The sequence below is a fragment of the Macrosteles quadrilineatus genome, unplaced genomic scaffold (genome assembly GCF_028750875.1).
Source record: "Macrosteles quadrilineatus isolate MER2022 unplaced genomic scaffold, UCM_ALF_1.0 Scaffold_10__1_contigs__length_6754688, whole genome shotgun sequence".
NCBI classification, from domain to species: Eukaryota; Metazoa; Arthropoda; class Insecta; order Hemiptera; family Cicadellidae; genus Macrosteles; species Macrosteles quadrilineatus.
The window spans coordinates 5897971-5919310 of NW_026542603.1; the positions used below are offsets into that span (position 1 = coordinate 5897971).

General features: G+C 35.3%; 1 protein-coding gene across 1 annotated transcript in view; it reads right to left on the minus strand.

The window, feature by feature from the left end:
* Nucleotides 1–270: 270 nt before the first annotated feature.
* Nucleotides 271–21340, minus strand: part of LOC129004634 (uncharacterized) — a 171319-nt gene continuing 150249 nt past the window's right edge. The window contains exons 37-42 of the mRNA XM_054433182.1: nucleotides 19836–20263; nucleotides 17550–17580; nucleotides 7060–7481; nucleotides 5779–5812; nucleotides 1842–2188; nucleotides 271–437 (exon numbers count right to left, since the gene is read on the minus strand). Of these exons, the coding sequence (XP_054289157.1) occupies nucleotides 369–437; nucleotides 1842–2188; nucleotides 5779–5812; nucleotides 7060–7481; nucleotides 17550–17580; nucleotides 19836–20263 (1331 nt within the window). The 3' untranslated portion in view covers nucleotides 271–368. The remainder of the gene's footprint in view (nucleotides 438–1841; nucleotides 2189–5778; nucleotides 5813–7059; nucleotides 7482–17549; nucleotides 17581–19835; nucleotides 20264–21340) is intronic.

Sequence of the window (21340 nt, forward strand, 5' to 3'; positions counted from 1 at the left end):
ATTCTACAGGATCGACCGGCGGACACAGGTAATTTAACCTTTTATTGGTTGTCAACCGATCCGGAACAACAACAAACAACATAAAATGAAGTTGCTAGACAACATAATTCTACCAATAAGCTAAGCTTTTCTAATAAAAAAAGGTTGATTTTGTAAAGTGGTGTGTTTGTTGTTTTTAAGTTTGAAAGAATACTGTGATGAATATCGAATGTATAGTTGTTACAACAGTAAGCCTAACATCTAGAACATCAGGATTTATTAATGAACATATTATTATCATTTGCATTATATTGTCTGCATTACAGTTGGATTGTTTTTGACCACTATCTTTTGCCCTAGGGATCAGTAAGTCGGTTAGTTTAAGGCCTTCATTTCCTACCAATCTTCGCTCCAGTAAAGTCCATGAAATTCAACATTGACAACCTTAAATTGGAAACCTGCAACAACAAACATTGTAAATATTGCATCATCCCTCTGGGGTTCAACATGGATGACATAGGTTAATAATTTAAATGAATTTGTGTGCATATAAGATACTGTGGTTCTTCACTACCTTGTCCAATGTGAACTTGTAGATGAGGCTTGTTCTTGATTTAAATCAGTTTATACAAACTTAAACCCTCTTCAACAGGGCCCATTTATTAAAGCGGCCCTGAGCCTTCCACAACATTAAGCGTGGTGGCATTCCATGGGCACAAGCTGCAATCCACCTACTTGAAATCATCCAGCCAGCCGCTTGGGTTCGATACACCAAGCATGCCATTGTAGCCTGGGGTTCTTGGTCGCCCTCCTGACATCACAGCTACAGGCTGAGGCTCATACGCCTCTCATCCTAGTAGGCTGGTATGGGGCCAGCCTGGCCGTCGTTGCCATCTAGGTCTTACGTGACCTCTTTTCGTAGCTACTACAGTCATGACTTGCACTCCCAATTAATTGGTAGCCGCTGTCGTTTCACACGCAGATCCCTGTCGGTGCTGTCGTCTGACCCCCGTCACTGCCCCTTCCACTGCATGAGCCGTATTGGAGGTTCACACGCATTAATTATTGCTCCACCAATGAACTACAGTATCATGATTGCTCGGCACTAAGAAACGAACCGCAATGAGTTTTATGAGAACTCCGACAGCGAGTTTAAGTTCAAGTTGTCGGTTTATATTACTCACACCGCAATACCGTCTTTGGTACGGATTTTCAGCCTAAGGATCTTCGTGTTTATCAAGTGTAGAAAATATCATCCAAGTCCTAAGACCCATAGCTAAGCCCTAGCTTTCGAACGCATGTGCTGGTGACCCAAAACGATATAAAACTCTGTTAAGATTTATTTCACAAAAATACAGTATAAATAACTCACATTCTACACTTGGTTTTTACCAAACGTAGCAGTTTAGCATGCCTATGTTTTAACCGGCGATGGTTGAAACATATGCTAGACTTCTAACCTCTAACCTCAGCTAGGGGTTTGCTTATGGTTACGCCAGGCTATTGCAAGACTAGCTTACCCCCTCAAACAGGCACGTTAAAACTTACCAAGACTAGATTAACAGATTTGCATAGGTACTTTAAACATAAAAATTTCTGAAACGAAATTCTCTAAAACCTTCGAAGTTTTATGAGTACAGTATTACTCATAACTGTGGTACAAAGTCTTCACACAGTAGATCCGTACATTAGATTTACGCGAAATATACTTCTGTACAACATATATTCAGAAAGTTAAATTTACCTAAGTAATTATCGTTACTTTCACTAGTCGTACCACTCGTGTTTATTTTTAACACAATGTCTACACCTTTACGTGGTTCCATTACAACTTAACCGTAATTTGCTGCATAAATTCTTACCAGCTTCCACTCCAGCTCATTGCTCATCAACTCCTCGTCAAATATGAAGACTGTCTTCTCCTGTGCGGTTTTCATTTCTTCAGTTATTTTCTGTTTTTGGTTTAGTCTGACTAGGCTGTACGAACGGTCGTTATATTTGGTATGTAAATACACCACTTTCACGACTAAATCGCATGCAAATCTTTTAACACTGAAGAGGTATCCATTTGGCCCCTTTACGATTGTCTCAAATGATGACTTTCCCTCATACCTTTCCCAATATACCTCATAACATTCCATACTGTAATCATTATTCTCAATGTTAACATGCTTCGAAAACAGTTTTCCTTCAGACAAATCCCGGTTTTCTGTAAAATAGTAACACAGTTATGGTATTTGGTGGGATCATATTGGTTTGACATAAGACTGACTTTTAGTGACTTTCCTATAGGGAATAATATATTAATGTAGGTCTCATGGTGAGACTAAGACCTGGGTTTTAATTTTTCGTTTTGATGTCCCAGAAGCCAAAAACGCTATCCTTTCAATTGCATATGAATATATATGCTTTATTGTTGGGGGAGGTTATAGAGAAAAATAGTTTTTTTACGATTTTTAACCATAAAACATAAACTTTGGAATTGCATTCCAAAATATTTTGTTGCGCGTACAAAAAAATAATTTGGTAAACTGAAGCATTGTTGTAGAACAATAAATTAATGATCCTACAAAACTATAAATTAGAAAATCCTATGTTAGCCTACTCTCATAGGAAATAAAAAATCTGTTATAGTTTGATTGTTTAGGTTGTTTTGTTTATTTGATATCATATATATACATATGCCGTCATCACTGTACGCGATTCACTTACTTGTGATATCACAGACGAAATGAAATTCAGGAATGAAAAAATATAGGGTTTAATTTAAAACACAAAAATGAGGTTGTGTTCTTTACCAATTCAAACAACAAACTAAACATGTTTACATTATTCATAAAACAACTAAAACACATGCAAATAGCTTATGAAAACAAAACAGACTTAAGCAATAAGTAAAACCAGTCTCTCAGCAAAAAGTGATTTTAAATATATATTGAAGTTTTAACCAATGACTTATAATAGTCATATAACGGCACATATTAAAACGTGACAGGGTTTTTTTTATTTCACGATTCTGAATCAACCACTAGACGGATTTTTAAGGTTTTTGTGTTAAAATAAAGATAATTTTGAGTACTAGGGAATGTTGAAGCCAACATTTTAGTTTAGGGTTTCAGTTTTTTAGAAAATAAGTTTACATTTTTAAAAAGTCTAGCAGCCGACGCCAACATTATAGTTTGGCTTTTTGTACTGTATAAAACTATTTGCTTAACGTAACAGCTGTAAACATGTTTGTGACACAAATTCAGCATTTGGATAGAAATGAAAGACATACGTAGGATTGACTTATTTATACTATGTGTAATGCTTTAATAATACGTTCATTTATTCGGTAAGGGGATGACAGATTATTCTAAAATACATCGTAAATATTTTATAATCTAATATTTTTTTTAGAGCAGTCTTTAAACTCTTGGGTTTGTTTTAGTGCAATATAATTTGTTTGAACTAACAGCTGGATGGATATAAAAATATTCTATGGAACTAGGAGGTTATTTAATTTAGTCATTGATTATAGGAAATAAGTAAGATTAGTAGGGATTAGGTAGACAGTAGAGATAAGGAAACCCTTTGCCGTATACAAATCGAGGCTCTGCCCACGACTCTTCAAAGAAAAGCCTATGCAAATTATTTTCGAGATTTATTCTGAGATAAACAAATGGATGACAGAGTTATACGATTTTATCATTGACCTAGGATACTGCAAGTAGGCCTATAATAACTATCCTTTTGTCAAATCCAAAACGTTGGCGTGTGTTTATGTGTGGCTACGTTTGGGTGCGCTGATGTACGCATAATGTCGATTTTATTTTTTAACTAATTATCTTATAGTTTGGATAAAGAAATGTGGGAAATGTACATAGATTCAATGAGGGTGGGTAATTATCACAGATATTAAAACGGATAATAGTATGGATAGTAAACATAGAAAAATTACGTCACTAGCTTACTTGCGTGTGTACTTTTTTCAAATTCCTCTACAAAATATGACAAGAGATTTTTTTTCAAATGAATGTTATTTCAACTGAACATCTCTTTCAAAACAAACTATCTGCTACTTTTTTTTAATTTTCTTCGTTTACTAATTTAATTATCAATAATTAATGCAGTGAAATCGATGCAAAGGATAGGTATGGATGATTTATTTAATAATGTCACAATATGTTGGCATACCAAATCTTTGGTTGGTAATTCAAATGTCAACAGTTGTAGTAGGTCACTAGAAAACTCTCCAACAAGCTGCAGGTTGTCAGTAGATACTGAATTGGATTCATTTCATACCATAATATCCCAGTAGTGTATAGTTCAGAAACTTGGGCACTGACCAAAGAACCGAAAAACCCTATTGCTGGGTTTGAGAAATAGAGTGAAGATAAAATATACGGGCTATTTATAATAATGGAGGTTTAGATACGAATGAACAGAGAGCTAAGAGGAATATTTAAATACCTAGATATGCGTGGAGGAGAGAAGATACATAAAATTTTAAAATCTTACCAATGAGTACCACAAATTAGATGACCCCTTGGAGGACCAAGCAATGAAAGACTTCTCCAGACTGGGATCAAACATTAGAACAGGCAAGGGATAGAAGATAATGGGAGGCCAAAATCCTCTTAAGGTTTCAGTGTCCATAGGTAAAATAAGGTAGGCCTACAGTTAGTGATAATATGCATTTAAAGGTGGTATGTAGCTGTACTTTAAACCAGTGTGTGTGAATCGACCGCAAATCTCACTTCAAGGTTATTAAATCGACACAATTGTAGTTTTTACTGTAAAATTATCGGATTTAAATGCATATCGTATATGCCTATAATCAGACGAAAGAATTAGATGGTCACGTCGTATTAACAAGACATTTCCTATATTAAGTCTGCCAGAATTTTTCTTTATGCGTGTAAACTAGCAGTTCCAATTGACTACTTGATTCCCGTACGTAGGACGGGCTAACAGCTAGTTAAGATAATAACTTTTCAATGAAAACATACTTTAGTATTACCTTTACTGTGGTGGTAAACCTAACCTCATTAAAATTTATTTGATTTAAAAAGGAAAAATCTTACATTTATAGGTGAATATTCTAAAAAATATATAATCAAGTAAACATAAATTTTCGTTGTACAAGAAGAAATTTAGAATACTTAAGAAAATACTTTACGTCAGACTGCAACAAAAACAGCGGTTTTTAATCCATGCGTTTCGGGTCTAAAGTAGCATTTTTAGCCTCTAGGGAGTAAAACGTGTTTTTAGCCCCTAGAGAGTAAAAGTCAGCTGTTGTCAACTCAGTGATAAATTTTGATTGTTAACAACCACATACCGAAAGTATATATGGATTGTTTAATTGATTTTAGCGTGTTGTTGTATTGTTGTATTGTAAATAGTTCGACATGTTGATAGTATACAGTACGTACACTAACACAATTGTAATCGACACGTATGAATCGCTTACAAAACAACTGCTCGTTTCAATAGCGAATTAAATTGAAAACAAGTTAGTAGTTTCGAGAGGTTATCTTTAAATAACAACTGTTGTAGTTTTGTAACATAGTTTGTTCGAATAATTGTGCGATATGACAAAACATACAGTTCATCACATGGGAAAAAAGTGTCTTTCCAAACCTCATTTCCCGACTTCCGCTTCGCCTCGATCGTTAAACTTGAGGTTGGGTCGAAAAAAGTCACTTTACGCCCTAGTGATAAAAATAGTTACACTATTAAATCGAGTATCTCAATTCATATATCTTATAATACGGTAAATAAAGATCAGTATTTATAGTACGTGCTTGCAAAACTTACCAGTTTTGGGGTCCGAGGACACGTCTATTCCATTCTGTAAAACAATTAATTTATTAAGTTAAGAAACTTGTATAATCACGTCCGTATTTTTTATAAGAAATGATTCTCGCTTATCAAACAAACATTCAACATATGTCCGTTATTGCGACAACTCGAGCAAGAATGATCCGATTATGATAAAATGTAGTACAAACGTGAACACCTACGTTTATTCGAACGGGTTTGCGATTGGACAGGGCCTTTTGGGTTTTATGGGGGAAAATTGGTTTTCCCCATTTTTGTCTCTAAAAACATACAATTTCACAATTTATTTCCAAACCATTTTGTAGAACTTAAAAAGAAATAATTTTGTATATTGAAACGTTGTTGTATGCCTAACGGTTACGGAGATAATTTAAAAATCCCCAAGATATTCTTATCGAGAATAACCAAACTGTTGTAGTTTGCTTGTTTATGGATATATTTTAATCAAATTTAGAAGTTCTGTTTATTTCTTACTAAGCTATCAACATATCAATAAAAATTACACCTTTAAAACCTTCTTTGTAGCAGCAAACTCATTAACAATCAATGTCATTTATATAAGAAATGAATATGACAATTTTAATGGAATACTCTTATTTTAGTAAAAGTCCAGCCAGGTAAATGGAAATTCGCTTAGTCTGCAGGTTTCCTGCGGCTGGGGTATTTTTTTCATCAGATTGAGTGGTTTTGAACTGAACCCGGGTCGACTTTCAATGAATTCTCCTTATAAAAAACCTGACCTTAAAACAGGACTGGGTTCAAAGAATTTGTATTAATCTAATATCCTCTAAGGTCAACTTTACTGTTGAAAAGGTCACAAATAAAATTGTATGTTACATTCAGTAAAAAAAAAAAAATTACTGATGAATTACTACAGTACAGGCTGGGATACTTAAAGCTGGTTTAGATTAGATTCAAATCCATACGGTGCCCACCAATCTGTGTGTGTCAAAAGGTGATGGATAACTGTAAAAATAATTAAAGTACAGATTTTTATTTTTTTGTAAAAAAAATAAAACAATTTTCCGCCGTAAACCAGATCAGAGTAACCATAAATAAACCGCTGACCTTTTTCAGAATACCCTCCAAAGAGTAGGCGATGAGTTTATTCACTAATACAGGTGTTATGTTGGATACCTTCTGATGTATAAAAACAAAAGCGTAATGTTTTGTCGAGAAAAGGAGTAAACATTATTTGCTTGCTATAATGGACAATTATAGCCTAATGGACAAGTTATTTATAAATAAAAAACTTACCTGCCACTTCATCCTCCCGCCATAATAGGCAGATTTGGTGTCTACCATGCTAATAATCTCTTTACTTTGACACTCAACACAAACGTCATAACGGCACCAATTTTCCGTTTGAGTAAATTTTTCGTCTTGAGTTATGAAAGTGAAATATGTTTTCCCACCATTTTTCTGAACATAAGTATACATCCTTTTTGTTTTCTCAGACAGATTGTATTCATTGAACGTTTCGGGTGACGAGCAGTCAATAGAGGTTATCGAAACAACGTGCGTTCCATCCACTTTTTGTACACGTGTAGTAAATTTACCATCAGCAATCTTAAAGCAAGTCATCAAGAACGTGCTTTCATTCTCCTTACTATAATTTATTAGTGAGTTGTGTTTTCTTACACCATCTCTGACTTGGTCATCCAAATGTATGTTTTTTTCTGTAAACAATACAAATATTTAATAGCAGGATTTGGATATGCATGAGTGTATGTACATATTCGAACAAGGAGTTTTTTTTTATTTTAAGTACCATATAATCTATACTATTATATAAAAATTTAATGGTGTCTGTCTGTATGTTTATTGCTAATAGGCGCATAAACTACTGAATCGACTGGGCTCAAATTTTACAAAAATATAGTTACCATACCAAGGATGGTCATAGGACTATCCACACTTCGGTACTGACCGTGGGCTTTGCCCCTTTAGTTTTAAAAGTTCTGAGGTGAGGATTTCAAAAGTAAATATTGATTGGTCTCCATGGCTGCTATGAGAACATTCAATGTTTAAATTTGTATTTCAATGTAAACAAGAACTGCCAAATTGCTTATTTCACAATTTCAGGCAGCTGATCCGAAAAAATAAATCTCATGTACTAAAAAAACCTTTGCAAAACTTACGACAGCTAGCCTGGCCATACTACTTGACCGAATTACGCGCGGTTGGTACTAAATGCAAGATATTTTCCTGTAGATGTGCAGAATCCCTTTATAAATTAAAATAGGCTCAACAATAAGCACGAAAAATGAATTTGAAATTTAAAAAAAATAGCATGGGTCTTATGGGTTGTTATGCTGGTGACAAAATAACTAAACAGAAAATTTAAACAAATTTCAATCACATGTTTTATTTAGAGTGTGGGGGAAAATGGAGAAGTCTATCGATCGTCTGTACATTACATATTTTTTTGCGAGTTTTCAACCACTAGACAGATGATTTCTAATTTACTATATTAACTATTTTACGGAGTCGTTCAAAGAAGGAATTTTCTGTGGCAGTTAGATTAATGTATTCGCCTGCAATACTTAAATGATATGGGAAGGGAGGGAAACAGGTCCACGACGCTGGAAGTGGTAGAGGAAGTCGTAAAGGCAAGCAGTGCGGTGTGTGGGAACCGTTTGTGGCAGTTGGATTATCGTATCTGCAATACTTAAATCACAGACAATATAATACAGTACTTTAATGCAGACGGTCAGCTGGATCTGCGCTAGGCGCTGTTTCATGATGCGGCTGTATTGCCGCGCCACTGTAGCGGAAGACGCGAAGCGTTTCCTCCTCGAGTGGCGCCGTGGGATTCTATTTAAATTTGAATGAACGCGCTTTTAATGAGATATTTCTCGAAAACTATTTAAGATATCTTTATGAAACTTGGTATACAGTTTTAATAAGTCATAATGTATTTAAGGAAAAATAATCATTAAAAAATATGATCCTGTTTCAAAATTGCTGTGTTTTAGCAAATTTCCCATACATAGAATAAGCTATTACCGTAGTAAAACCTGGACCTGGGACGGTAGTGGCGAACTACCGGTTTAACGACACTTTGAGCGTTTTTTTACGGTGAGTGCCAACATCTATATGGCGTTAAAAAAGTCTCACAGGAATCCGCCCCACTGGGTCTCAAAGTTTCAATGTAATCCTGATGGAAGCAGTATTTGACACATAAACAAAGACATAGGCCTATGATCAGCTGTTGACTTTTAAATGCAGTAGATAAAGAAATAGCTGTTAGGATTATTCCACAGATATTAGAACAGAAACGGTATGGATTAAAAATATAATCAAATAACGACACTAGCTTGAGGTCAGTGACGTAGGAAGTGGCGAAGGAAGTAGTAAAGGTGAGCAGTCTGGAGTGTGGAAACTGTTTATGACGATTAGTTTTAGGTATCTGCATTCCTAAAATTCTTTGGGAAGGGAGGAAAACGGGTCCGCGACGTAAGAAGTGGTGAAGGAAGTAGTCAAGGCAAGCTGTCCGGAGTGTGGGAACTGTTTATGACTATTAGATTAAGGTATCTGCAATCCTAAAATGCTATTGGAAGGGAAGGAAACAGGTACGCGACGTAGAAAGTGGTGAAGGAAGTAGTCAAGGCGAGCTGTCCGGAGTGTGGAAACTCTTTATGACGATTAGATTAAGGTATCTGCATTCCTAAAATTCTATGGGGAGGGAGGAAAACAGGTCGGTGACGTAGGAAGTGGTGAAGGAAGTAGTCAAGGCGAGCTGTCCGGAGTGTGGGAACTGTTTATGACTATTAGATTAAGGTATCTGCAATCCTAAAATGCTATTGGAAGGGAAGCAAACAGGTACGACGGAGGAAGTGGTGAAGGAAGTAGTAAAGGCGAGCTGTTCGGGGTATGGGATATGTTTATGGCCATAAGATTAAGGTATTTGCAATCCTAAAATTTTGTTGGAAGGGAGGAAAACAGGTCCGCGACGTAGGAAGTAGTGAAGAAAGTAGTCAAAGCGACCTGTCCGGAGTGTGGAAACTGTTTATGACGATTAGATTAAGGTATCTACAATCCAAAAATGCTATTGGAAAGGGAGGGAAACAGGTCGGTGACGTAGGAAGTGGTGAAGGAAGTAGTCAAAGCGACCTGTCCGGAGTGTGGAAACTGTTTATGACCAATAGATTAGGGTATTTGCAATCCAATAATGCTATGGAAATGGAGGGAAACAGGTCAGTGACGTAGGAAGTGGAGAAGGAATTAGTAAAGGCGAGTTGTTCGGAGTGTGGGAACAGTTTATGACGATTAGATTAAGGTATCTGCAATCCTAAAATGCCAATGAAAGGGAGGGAAACAGGTCCGTGACGTTGGAAGTGGTGAAGGAAGTAGTAAAGGCGAGCTGTAAGGAGTGTGGTTTTCGTTTATGACCAGTAGATTAAGGTATTTGCAATCCAATAATGCTAAAGGAAGGGAGGGAAACAGGTCTGAGACGTAGGAAGTAGTAAAGGAAGTAGTCAAGGCGAGCTGTCTGGAGTCTGGGAACTGTTTATGACGATTAGATTAAGGTATCTACAATCTTAAAATTCTATGGGAAGAGAGGGAAGCAGGTCCGCGACGTAAGAAGAGGTGAAGGAAGTAATAAGGTGAGCAGTGTGGAGTGCGGGAACTGGAAACCGTTTGTGGCAGTTCGATTAATGTATCTGCAATGCTGAAATGCTATGAGATGGGATGGCAGCATGACCACGACATAGAAAATGGCGAAAGAAGTAGTAAAGGCTAGCAGTGAGGAGTGTGGGCAATGTTTTTGGCAATTAGATTTACGTATCTAAAATACTAAAATGCTATGGAAAGTGATGAAAGCGGGTCCACGATGTAGGAAGTGGCTTAGAAAGTTGTAAAGTATGAGTATAGTGTGACAACCGTCTGTGGCAGTTAGAATAATGTATCTTCAATCCTAAAATGCTATGAGAAGGGAAGGAAACAGGCCCCACGACGTAGGAAGTGGTTAAGGAAGTAGTAAAGGCTGGCAGTGCAGAGTGGGGGAACCGTTTGGGCATCTAGATAAAAATGTATATAATTTTTAAATTCTATGAGAAGGGAAGGAAACAGGTCTATGACGTAGGAAATGGTGAAGGAAGTATTAAGGCTTAATTTGTAATATAACCCAGTTTCAAGAACATTTTTAATAAATTACATTTTTGTTTTTATGTTGCGTTGAAGTTCTTGTGGCGAAATGCACATCAGGAATTTAATAACATCAAGAACTTCAAGGCAACATAAAACAAAAAGCTAATTTAGTAAGGCTTGCAGTGCAGAGTGTGGGAACTGTCTTTGGCAATTACATTAATGTATCTGCAATCCTAAAACGCTATGGGAAGAGAGGGAAACAGGTCCACGACGTAGGGGGTTTTGAAGGAATTTGTAAAGGTGAGCAGTGTTGGGTGTGGGAATGGATTAATGTATCTGCAATGCTAAAATGCTATGGGAAGAGACTGTAGACTGTAGGTTAAAATGATTACGAAGCACGAATCGATACATATTTCGATACATGCAATCACTTTCAATAGATATTTACAACTGATTTGACAACAGCTGATTTTTACTCCATAGAGGCTAAAAACGATTTTTCCTCACTAAAGAGTAAAAATGATACTTTAGAGCCGCAATGCAAAAAAATTAAAAAATTTAAAATTAAAATTTTAAAGCTTAAAAATTATTTAAAAACGACTGTTTTTACTGCAGTATGACAAAAACAATATAATATGAACCCTTGATGACTCCGCTCAATTTTGTGGATGCCTCGGCGAACGCCACCTAGTTAAGGCTACATCTTTTAATAGGACACGCATATTCGTTACGGAAAACTCTGACCAGGGCTATCTTCCTGAAGGTAACTTTAAGGCTAAAATCGTAGTATTCATGGAAGTGCTTTTGTGATAAAAATATTGTTTTTTTAGTGTTTATTTTTAAAAGTGTGTTTTCTTCAAGCAGCATTTTTATGACTCTCAAAATATGCTACATAGGCCTATTGGTTTGATATGGTAAAACGTTTTGTTAAATGTGTTTTAAAAATCTTTAAAAAATAACTACCCTACAACCTTGCTCGCTGCCTATAACATACTTGAACTTGAACACTTATTAATTAACTAAATATAATCAAGGCCACACTAAAAAAAACTATTTTTTTAGTGTGGCCTTGATATAATACACATACAGCTAGGAAATGGATGGACTGCTTCCCTTCCAAGGCTTCATTATTACTGTATTTAATTTTCGACGTCAATATATAATACGATGAATTTGTTTTCTAAATTCAAATGTTATTTTGCGGGGCATTGAGCCGCACAGGTTCGCTAGTATCTATCTATATATTAATAGGCAAGCATGTTTCTTTAAAACCTTTTTTCTCAGCTCGTGTGCATCGTAGGGAAAATCTACGCATACCGTTAGAAAGCTATTTTCCTGTAGGTGTGCAGAATCCCTTTATAAATTTAAATAGGCTCAAAGATAAGCGCAAAAAATGAGTTTAAAAATTTGAAAAAATTTACATGGATCTTATGCGTTGCCATGCTGGTGACGAAATAACAACGAAATATAAACAGAAAATCAAAACAAATGGAAGAAACTCCAATCACATGTTTTATTTACAGTGTGGGGTGAAACATTAACATAAGTGAGTGTAGGAACATATAGGTATAAGTGAGTACATTACATATTTTTGGTCGAGTTTCGACCACTGGACATTACTCGTACTTATTTAATACGCAAGCAGGTTTTTTGTGACAATTACTCCTCCGAAACTACTGAACCGATTGACATGTTTTTGGTGTCATTGGAAAGAGCGTAACGTGAAGTTGTGCAGGAAACTTTCTTTTTAGGGAAATAATTAGAGAGTGAGGCCCTAGGGCCCTTTAAAGTTTCATATTTCTCCATAAGATTAACAAGGGAAACAAATATTGTTATGAAACTCCAGCTGTTGTCAGAAATTAAAAGTGAGAAGAAGAACATATGTTAATTGTAAAATTGTGACAGAGAGCTTAAATGCAGAAAATAAGTAGTTAATGGTTATTTGGTGCTATTAAAATAAAGACTGAAATTTGTAAACGTACTGGCGACAATGGGTGATACTATCATAGACTAACCAACACAAGTAGACTTCTCGTCCCATTGTAAATTTTGAAGCACGTTTTTCGTGTCTAGTTCATGTAAGTGGCACAAAGGCGCTAGTGTCGATGAAACTTTGTTTCCGTTATTTTAGGGTTAATTTCTTGATTTGTGCTTTACTGTTTGGTTATATAACTAGGGGACAAGTTATTGTTCTGTAGTCGGCAATCTTAATTCTTAAGACTGGGACGGGTGGCGTCGTCCTGTAATCCAGCTACTAGGAGGTCACGAATTGTGGATATTTATAGGGATGCACTGTGGATGCGATGCTCACTGGTGTGGATTAACGTCCGCACTAGTGAGTACTACGACTATCCGCAGTACTATCCTGATAATTAGACCAATTCGTAAATTACAAGGAAAAATGTGGTTCGGATTCCACTATAAACTGTAGGTCCCTTAGTTGCCATTAGCTGTATGGGCTATTAATTAACAGCTGTGTCTAAGGAACATGTCGGCCTTAGTCACTAACAAGACTACAAGATCGCGCCACTCATCCTACACTCATCCTTCACTCATATTTGGGTTAAAATACGCACATAGTGGCGTCCCCATCTTAAATAATTGATATAATTGATTGATTTTATGATTAGATCGAATTATTTGGTTAAACGAGGTTTTAAATGGCTGTAATAACGGGAAACAAATTGTAAACAAAACACGACCTCTACATAAACCGTACATGAAAAGTGTTCGACAAGTTGAAGAATATCCTGTCATTAGAGAAGACATTAGTCCCAAACGACATATCAAAGCCGATCATTGTTGAATGTGATGCTTGTGAACAAGGGGTTGGTGTAGTACTGTTACATTTGATGCCGGATGGAACGGAAAGGCCAGTCATGTACGCCTCGAGAACACGTACGGAAAAAAGGTATGCTACAGTTGACAAGGAAGCGATGGCGTTAGTTTTTGCAGTGAAGAAGTATAGACAATACCTCAGTGGGAGCCTTTCATGGTGTGGACTGACCACAAGCCACTTGAAAGAATATTCGAAATGCATCGAGGTCTTACCAAAGTAGTAAACAACCGTTTGGTTCGTTGGGCTTTGTATTTAATGGAGTATGATTTTGAGATCCAGTACATCAAAGGACAGGATAATTGTTTGGCTGATTTTTTGTCTCGGTTTTCACTCAAGACACAATAAGTATTGGATCAAGATGAGAAAGAGATTCGAGCATTGGTTCAAGAGAAAGTTATCCAAATCATGAACTTGTACTGGAGTATAAGAAATACCCAAATATGAAGAAACTTATAGACTACCTGGAACATGGTTGGCCAAAAGATACAGGAAATTTACCACCATCCATGAAACCATATTGGAATAAGAGAGAAGAGCTGACATTAGAAAACGGTATAATCATGCGATTAGGAAGAGTTGTGGTGCCACAGATTTTGAGAGAAAATGTATTGAAAGAACTCCACAAAGGACGTCCTGGAATAGAGGCTATGAGGTCCCTATCAAAGTATTATGTCTGGTGGCATAATCTGAATAAGGATGTTGAGTTGTATGTCCGTATATGCCACCCTTGCCAGAGTAACCGCTCATTTGACACAGAAGTACCTCTATATCCTTGGGAGCGAATTCATCTCGACTTCGCAGGCCCATTCGACAACCGATTCTGGTTAGTAGGAATCGATGCTTACTCAAAATGGGTCGAGATTGAAGTAATGGACCGTACAACAACTGCTGCTCTTGTAAATAGATTAAGGACTTGGTTTTCGAGGTACGGCGTTCCTAAAAAAATTGTATCCGATAATGGCACCCCCTTTACGTCCAAAAAGTTTAAGACTTTTTGTAAGAACAATAACATATGTCATGTCACATCGGTACCGTATCATCCAAAAAACAATGGTTCAGTAGAGAGGATTATCAGAACGTTCAAGAGTAGATACAGTGCTTGCAAACAAGAAGGTCTCAGTTCATCACTTGCACTTTTACAAGTGTTGCTTGCTTATCGGAACACCCCACAATGCCACAAAAGACCACAGGACAACCACCATCAGTCCTTTTCTATGGTAGAAGAATACCAACAGCTTTGGATATGTGGAGTAGTAATAGCAGAGAGAGAATAGAGAATCAAGTGTGGCGACAGAAGTACTATCACGACTTAAAATCCAAACAAAAGGAGTTTTCTATCAAACAAGAAGTGTGGGTTCAAAATGAAACGAAGAAGGGCTGGAGACCAGTAATTGTACAAGAAAGGACGAGAGGGCTATCATACACAGTTTTAGTTGGGGGAGAAATAAAGAGAAAACACGCTGACCAGCTGAGAGCAAGAGAAGGTGCAACTGATCCATTCCAATGGAAAATGCAAATGGAACCTGAAAGTGAGTTTCGGAAACTCAGCCTAAATTGGGTGGGGAGAAATGTAGGATTATTGTTATCAGCTGAGTTATAAAGTTATGAATCATCTGCTATTTGGTTTGTTTACATTATTGGTTGGTTTTTGTAAATAAATAGTTTTGATCGAGTTTACTTAAAATGAGTTTTAATAATTAATCTATATAAATAAAATTACAGTTTTGTCTGTACATTGCTTAGAATCATGCAGTTTTTGGTTACTTTTACGTTTCATAGCCTAAGAAAGCCGAAACGAGTCTTATCTCAATTTCTGTCTGTATGTCTGTTTGTCTGTTTGTTTGTCCATTCTGTGACTCCGTCTGTAACGCCAAAATGTCATTTTACGCGGCCTACTCCTAGAAAACTAGAGTAACGATCAAGGTTCTAATCGTTTTTCTGTATTTACTGGATTGGCGAGAGTGTCTTTGGCTATAAAAACATGGCCTCGCTTCTTTGAAAACAAAATAACGAACCACCAAAAACACAATTTTGTTCGATTTTTGTCAAATTTTCTCCCAATGTTTACTATTACATTTTATGAAATAACGATCAGCTGTTTGGATTAGTTCTCACTTCTAGCTGTCACTGATATGTTTACATTAAAAGTTGTTTACAAATACCGCAACCATTTCCGATCAAGTTTAGTCAGCACATCCAAACCAAGTGAGATTAAAAACGTTGTGCCTTACTTAACCGGTTTAATTAATCGCAAGTGCAACGATTGTTCTTGAGTTTTGATAACCGGGGAAAATACCGTGAATCAGTGTTGTATTAGTGCAAGGAAACTTATTTTTTTTTAATCATCGGCACCAATACCGTAGCTTACAAAGGTTTCCACTCATTGACGGCGCTTCAAGGACAGTTGTGTAAAGTGCAAAGTAAAAAATTACAACTGCAGTGGGTGATCGTGGATGTTGCTGCGATCTTGGAAGATCTTTCTGATTTCGCTGTGATCGTACCGTAACGGAGGTTTAACTTAACAGATGTAGGCTAAACTCGCTTTTCCAATGTGTCACTTTTGGTTTCTACTTACTTACATTTCGACAACGATATCGGTACGTTTCCTACTTAGGAAATAAAACTACAAAAGTACAAAACCCCAGATTTGTGCGTTTTTTGTCACATTTCCTCCGAATGTATGCTAAATATATGTACCTACCGATTATCGTTTAGAGATTACGTAGTCTTTTAAATGAGAAACCTTTGTTTGGATAAAGGTGGTTTCTTCAAACTGCCATTAATATGTTAACATTAAAAGCTGCTTACAAATAATGCTATAAATGGGAAATAACTTTGATTTTCGAAAACTAAAAAAAAAAAATTAAAACCAAAGGAGATTAATAACTTCGGTACTGCACCACATCAAGTGAAAGTTTTTTTAGCAAACCATAGTAAGTTTTTAAAGCTTTACGTTGTTAATGTTACATGTTACATGTTTTGTGGCCTGTGTATTTATTTATTTATATATTTGCCAACAGATTAATTAGCACCTATAATACAGTTTGATTAGAAGGACAGTTTGAATTAGTCGTAAATACTACAGTTCTTTTCTCAAATGTAAAAGTTGGTTTTTGGTACTGCTACTTTTCCTTAGAACCGGTGGTAGCAGTAAGAATAATTTTTACATAAAAACACATCACTATTTTCATTTTCACTATTTATTTATAAACACTGCCCCTTATTGCTTATTAAATTTAATTGATGTATTACTGTATAATTTTTAGCGTTTTCTGTCTGGACTCAATTCTGTATTTGTGTGTGTATGTCTGTTGGTAACGCAATTAAGTCCTTATTTTTCGTGGAAAAGACAAGAGCACCATTGTTAATAACAATTTCGACCCGAATAAAGTGGGCAGTAGTGAGGTTGAGGTAGTGTTTTAACTACTTTTAACCAGTGTGAAAAGTAACTTTAAATTACAGGCCTACCTTAGGGCTATGCCTCATAGACCTATACTGTAAAGCAATTATTTTCATCGTTTGATATAAAATATGGACTAACACGATCGGGTGACATTTAATTGCAAAGCATTCGTTATGGCTTTGAAACTGTCAGATATTGTATTTGAGAAGGTTTATATGTATTCCTAAACAGTTATAGTTTTGCCATCATATCTGGAAAAATGCACACTAAATATGCAAACCAACTCCTGTTCTGAATATAAGGTTTTAACTTACTACTAGATTCCCGTACGTAGAACGGGCAAACAGCTAGTTATTCTATAAATAGCATACGACGAAAATAATTTCAGCAAAACTTATAAGTCATACTCACCTTGGAATTCTTTACAAAATGCGGTGGGTAGCTGAAAAAATAAAAAAATAGAGTTTTTACAAGTCATAAGTAGATTCTGTTACTATCGTTAACCGTTGAAGCCGGACTCTCCAAAGTCCATTCACAAATGTCGGTGGTTTCAGGGGAAGGTTTCCTGGAAACCCCCACTACTTTTTAGCTTAATCTCTCGTATCATCTGATCAGCTGTCGGTTGTAGTTTCAACGTTGGAGTGGAGGGGATGGAATCGCTGCCCCTCAAACCGTCTACATTTTTTGAATGGAGTACTAAGAGCTTGCTTCGTCAAGTCAATATATAAGCAATACATAAGCAAAGGAGTGTGGTATAAATGACGTAAGTCATGTTAATGGTAAAAACTAGGTGATACTTCAGCCAGGAACATCACCAAATAAAATAAACTATTGATGATTGACTAATGGCCAACTTAGCCCAGTTACGAAATGCCTAATCTTTTACCCACTCTTATAGACTTATAAATTATTTTGCACACACAGGAAATATTTTACATCACTATACATCCATTCTGCTCACAACTATTTATATAGCCTATGAAATCGCTATTCTAACTATTCCAGTTTGATTTCTCGGCTGTACATCGAAAAACAAGTACAGAAAACACCCATGAAAACAGATTATAAGAGCACATGAAATCTGCTTCGACTGTTAAATAATTTTTCCAATAGAACAATGTACGGAATGTTATGAGCTTTGATACATAACTATGTAATTTACTGTTTAAACGTAAATTACAAGTTTGAAGCATGGATTTTTTACAGCTAGAAAAAAAACTACCTTGACATTATTTAGTAGCTATTGATATCTGTCGGTTATCATACATAGTATTCATTCCATTTTCAAGAGTGAAATTTAGAACTTTGTTTTTCAGAGGAGATATTTTAATATGTAAATAAAACTCCTATACAAATTAAGTATATTTTAACATTTTATTTCTAATCTTTTCAATTATAACAGTACAGATAAATGGAAATCGGAATTAGTCTGAGCCATAGTATTCCCATATGGTATTTTTTTTACCATATGAGAAACATAAATATAAATCTCAACTATACATCCAGGGTGCCCCAAGAAGAGGTTTAAACTTGGATTTTAAATTACCTGCCCAATTTAGCACAATATTTTGAAAGGGTGGTGTGGTGAAAATTTTTTTAAATTTGTTTCCCAATTACTACTTTCTTCAGCTATTACCTGATATGTTTACTGTTATGTAGTTTTAAAACCCTTTTATGGAAACTCAATTTCTAGGAATAACTTTTGATGTTACACAAAAAGTGATGTATACAAAACCGTGAAATCGTCTGATTTCTTCGGTAACATTACCAAAAGTAATATTCCTCAATCAAACAGCCGTTCAGCATACGTGACGATAATAAGTGACAAATAAGTGATAAAGCTGTAACCCACTAAACGAACCAGGTAACAAGTTAATGTAATTAGTACTAGCAGCCAGCGTCACTCACTTCGTGACTTAAAAATCCGTGATATATTTGAATTAATTTGCTATTTTTTATTGCTCTGAGTTAAGTTCAATATCATATATTTTTACGTGATAGACTAATGATTGACTTATCCCTGACTTGTAATTTTTCAAAGCAAACCCTTAAAACTTTGTAATTAGTTTTTTTCAAATACTAATGAAACATATTACGAAAATACAGAATCTAACTTAAGTCATTTTCTTCTTTACGTTTTATACAAATGACATTAGAATATTTTACTTGAATTCACCAAAACATCACCAACTGTAACGATAGTCCCATTTTCGTATGGATGTAAACAAAATTGTATTATGGCTATCTGTTTTGATATAACCAAATTTAAACTTGAAAAAGTTCAGATGATTGACAACAGAATCCAGCAAAAATTCTGAAATTTTAAAAGCCTATAGGACGAAAAGCTTTCACGAGATATCATCCAAACCCGCAAAAGGCACATCTAGAGGATAAGAACTTAAAATTGATACCCATTATGCCTATAAAAATAAATATTCAGGGGTCGATTTGCTGAATACAAAAATCCAACAAATTCTTTCAATAATATAGATAATTAACTTGCAATATGCGACTATTTTGCTTCTGAATATGTTAGGAAACTATTTTTTGCTAAGAACATGTTTTTATTCTTGTTTTAAATCTTTCAGCGCATAAATTGTCAATTCATATTAAATCCACAATTTAAACGTCTTTGTGGGACACCCTGATACTTATTTGGAATCTTCGCCACCACTTGATTCGAGTAATATTTCGTACCATTTTCCATTGATCGCTTTTACTGTAGGAATTTCCCCAATCGTAATATTTCCAGTTTTTCACCTCACAATTTTCACAAGATATCAAAGAGTAGAATGTAGCAGGACATGTGATTCTGACCGTAAAAATAATCAATTTAACGTCGTGTTCATTGTGTTCTTTCACGTTAAAATCACGAAGTGTGCTTAGAGAATCGCATCGACGAACATTCTGTATGATGCCTAAGGAGGACGTGTCTTCTTTAAGAACTTGCAAATAAAACTGACGCTCCGTTTGATCTTTTTCATTAGGTCTCATAATGGACTTTTCGTAGCATTTTAGTGTAAGCTTTTTAGTGAGGCCACTGTTTGGATCAGGCGTAAATTCATATTCTGCAACCAATTCATGTTCTGGTAGGAGAGTTCCAATATCTCGTTCATTTGTATAATCTGCAAATAAACAAACATTGATTACCTAAATTTCCAAATTATTACTAGAAATTCAATTGAGACTTATTATTAGATATTGCTGTTAGATAGTTTATTTATGAACCTGGTGTATTCTCACAAAAATGCATATTATTTGGTCAATGAAAACATAGCTTTTCTTAAGTCTATGATAATGCACAATAAGCTTCGGTTGACGTGCTTGGACCATGAGTCCTCCCCTCACAAACAATCAAGTCTATAATAAAAACACACAAAAACATGTATTTGTACCGAAGATGGAGTTATACGAAAGCAATCATTATAATTATTGTAGTGAATGCAGAGAAGTTATAAAGTTAAAGGTTTTGAGGTAGCCTATGTTTTCAGGAGTATAAGAGTGATTTGCACCCTAATGTTTACTGTAGACGCAAAAAATGCTTGTTTTTCAAACTATACTGAGTTTTACAATTTTAAAACAAAACCAAAACCTATCAAGGCAAGGGGCAATATTGTGGAAAGATACAGTAATGCTTTTGACTGTTTAAACTTACTTAACGTGTAATTACATAATCATTTTTATGCCTTGGTGTATTAGCGAATTTCCCTATAGGGAAGTAGCTATTTTTTATATTGTTCGCTTTTTTAATTATAAAAGCTATTGTCCTAATAAAAATTGGGGTGTACCGGTACATTAATTTTTTTCCATACCCTACAGTCTACAGTTTTAAATGCTCATTTATATATTGTACTCATGTCGTGTTTTGATCTGATGTTCTACGAAACTAGATTTCATAGTTGTTCTATTTACTCATTTTAAAGCGTACACTCATACTTGGGATATAATACACAGTGGTAAATATAACTAAGCGACTATACAGAAACATTTTAGCATTCATTACCGAGGAACAAACACGATTAACTTTCAGCACCTTATTCAAAATTAAATACAGTAAGAAATTAAATAGAACTAACAATTTTAAACAGACTTTTAAAACAGAGGTAAGAATCTTATACTAAATATTATACAACAATGATAATAATAATAATGAATGTAGTTATTTAAATAGCAGTGAAATGAAATTCGATTTATTTTCCTTT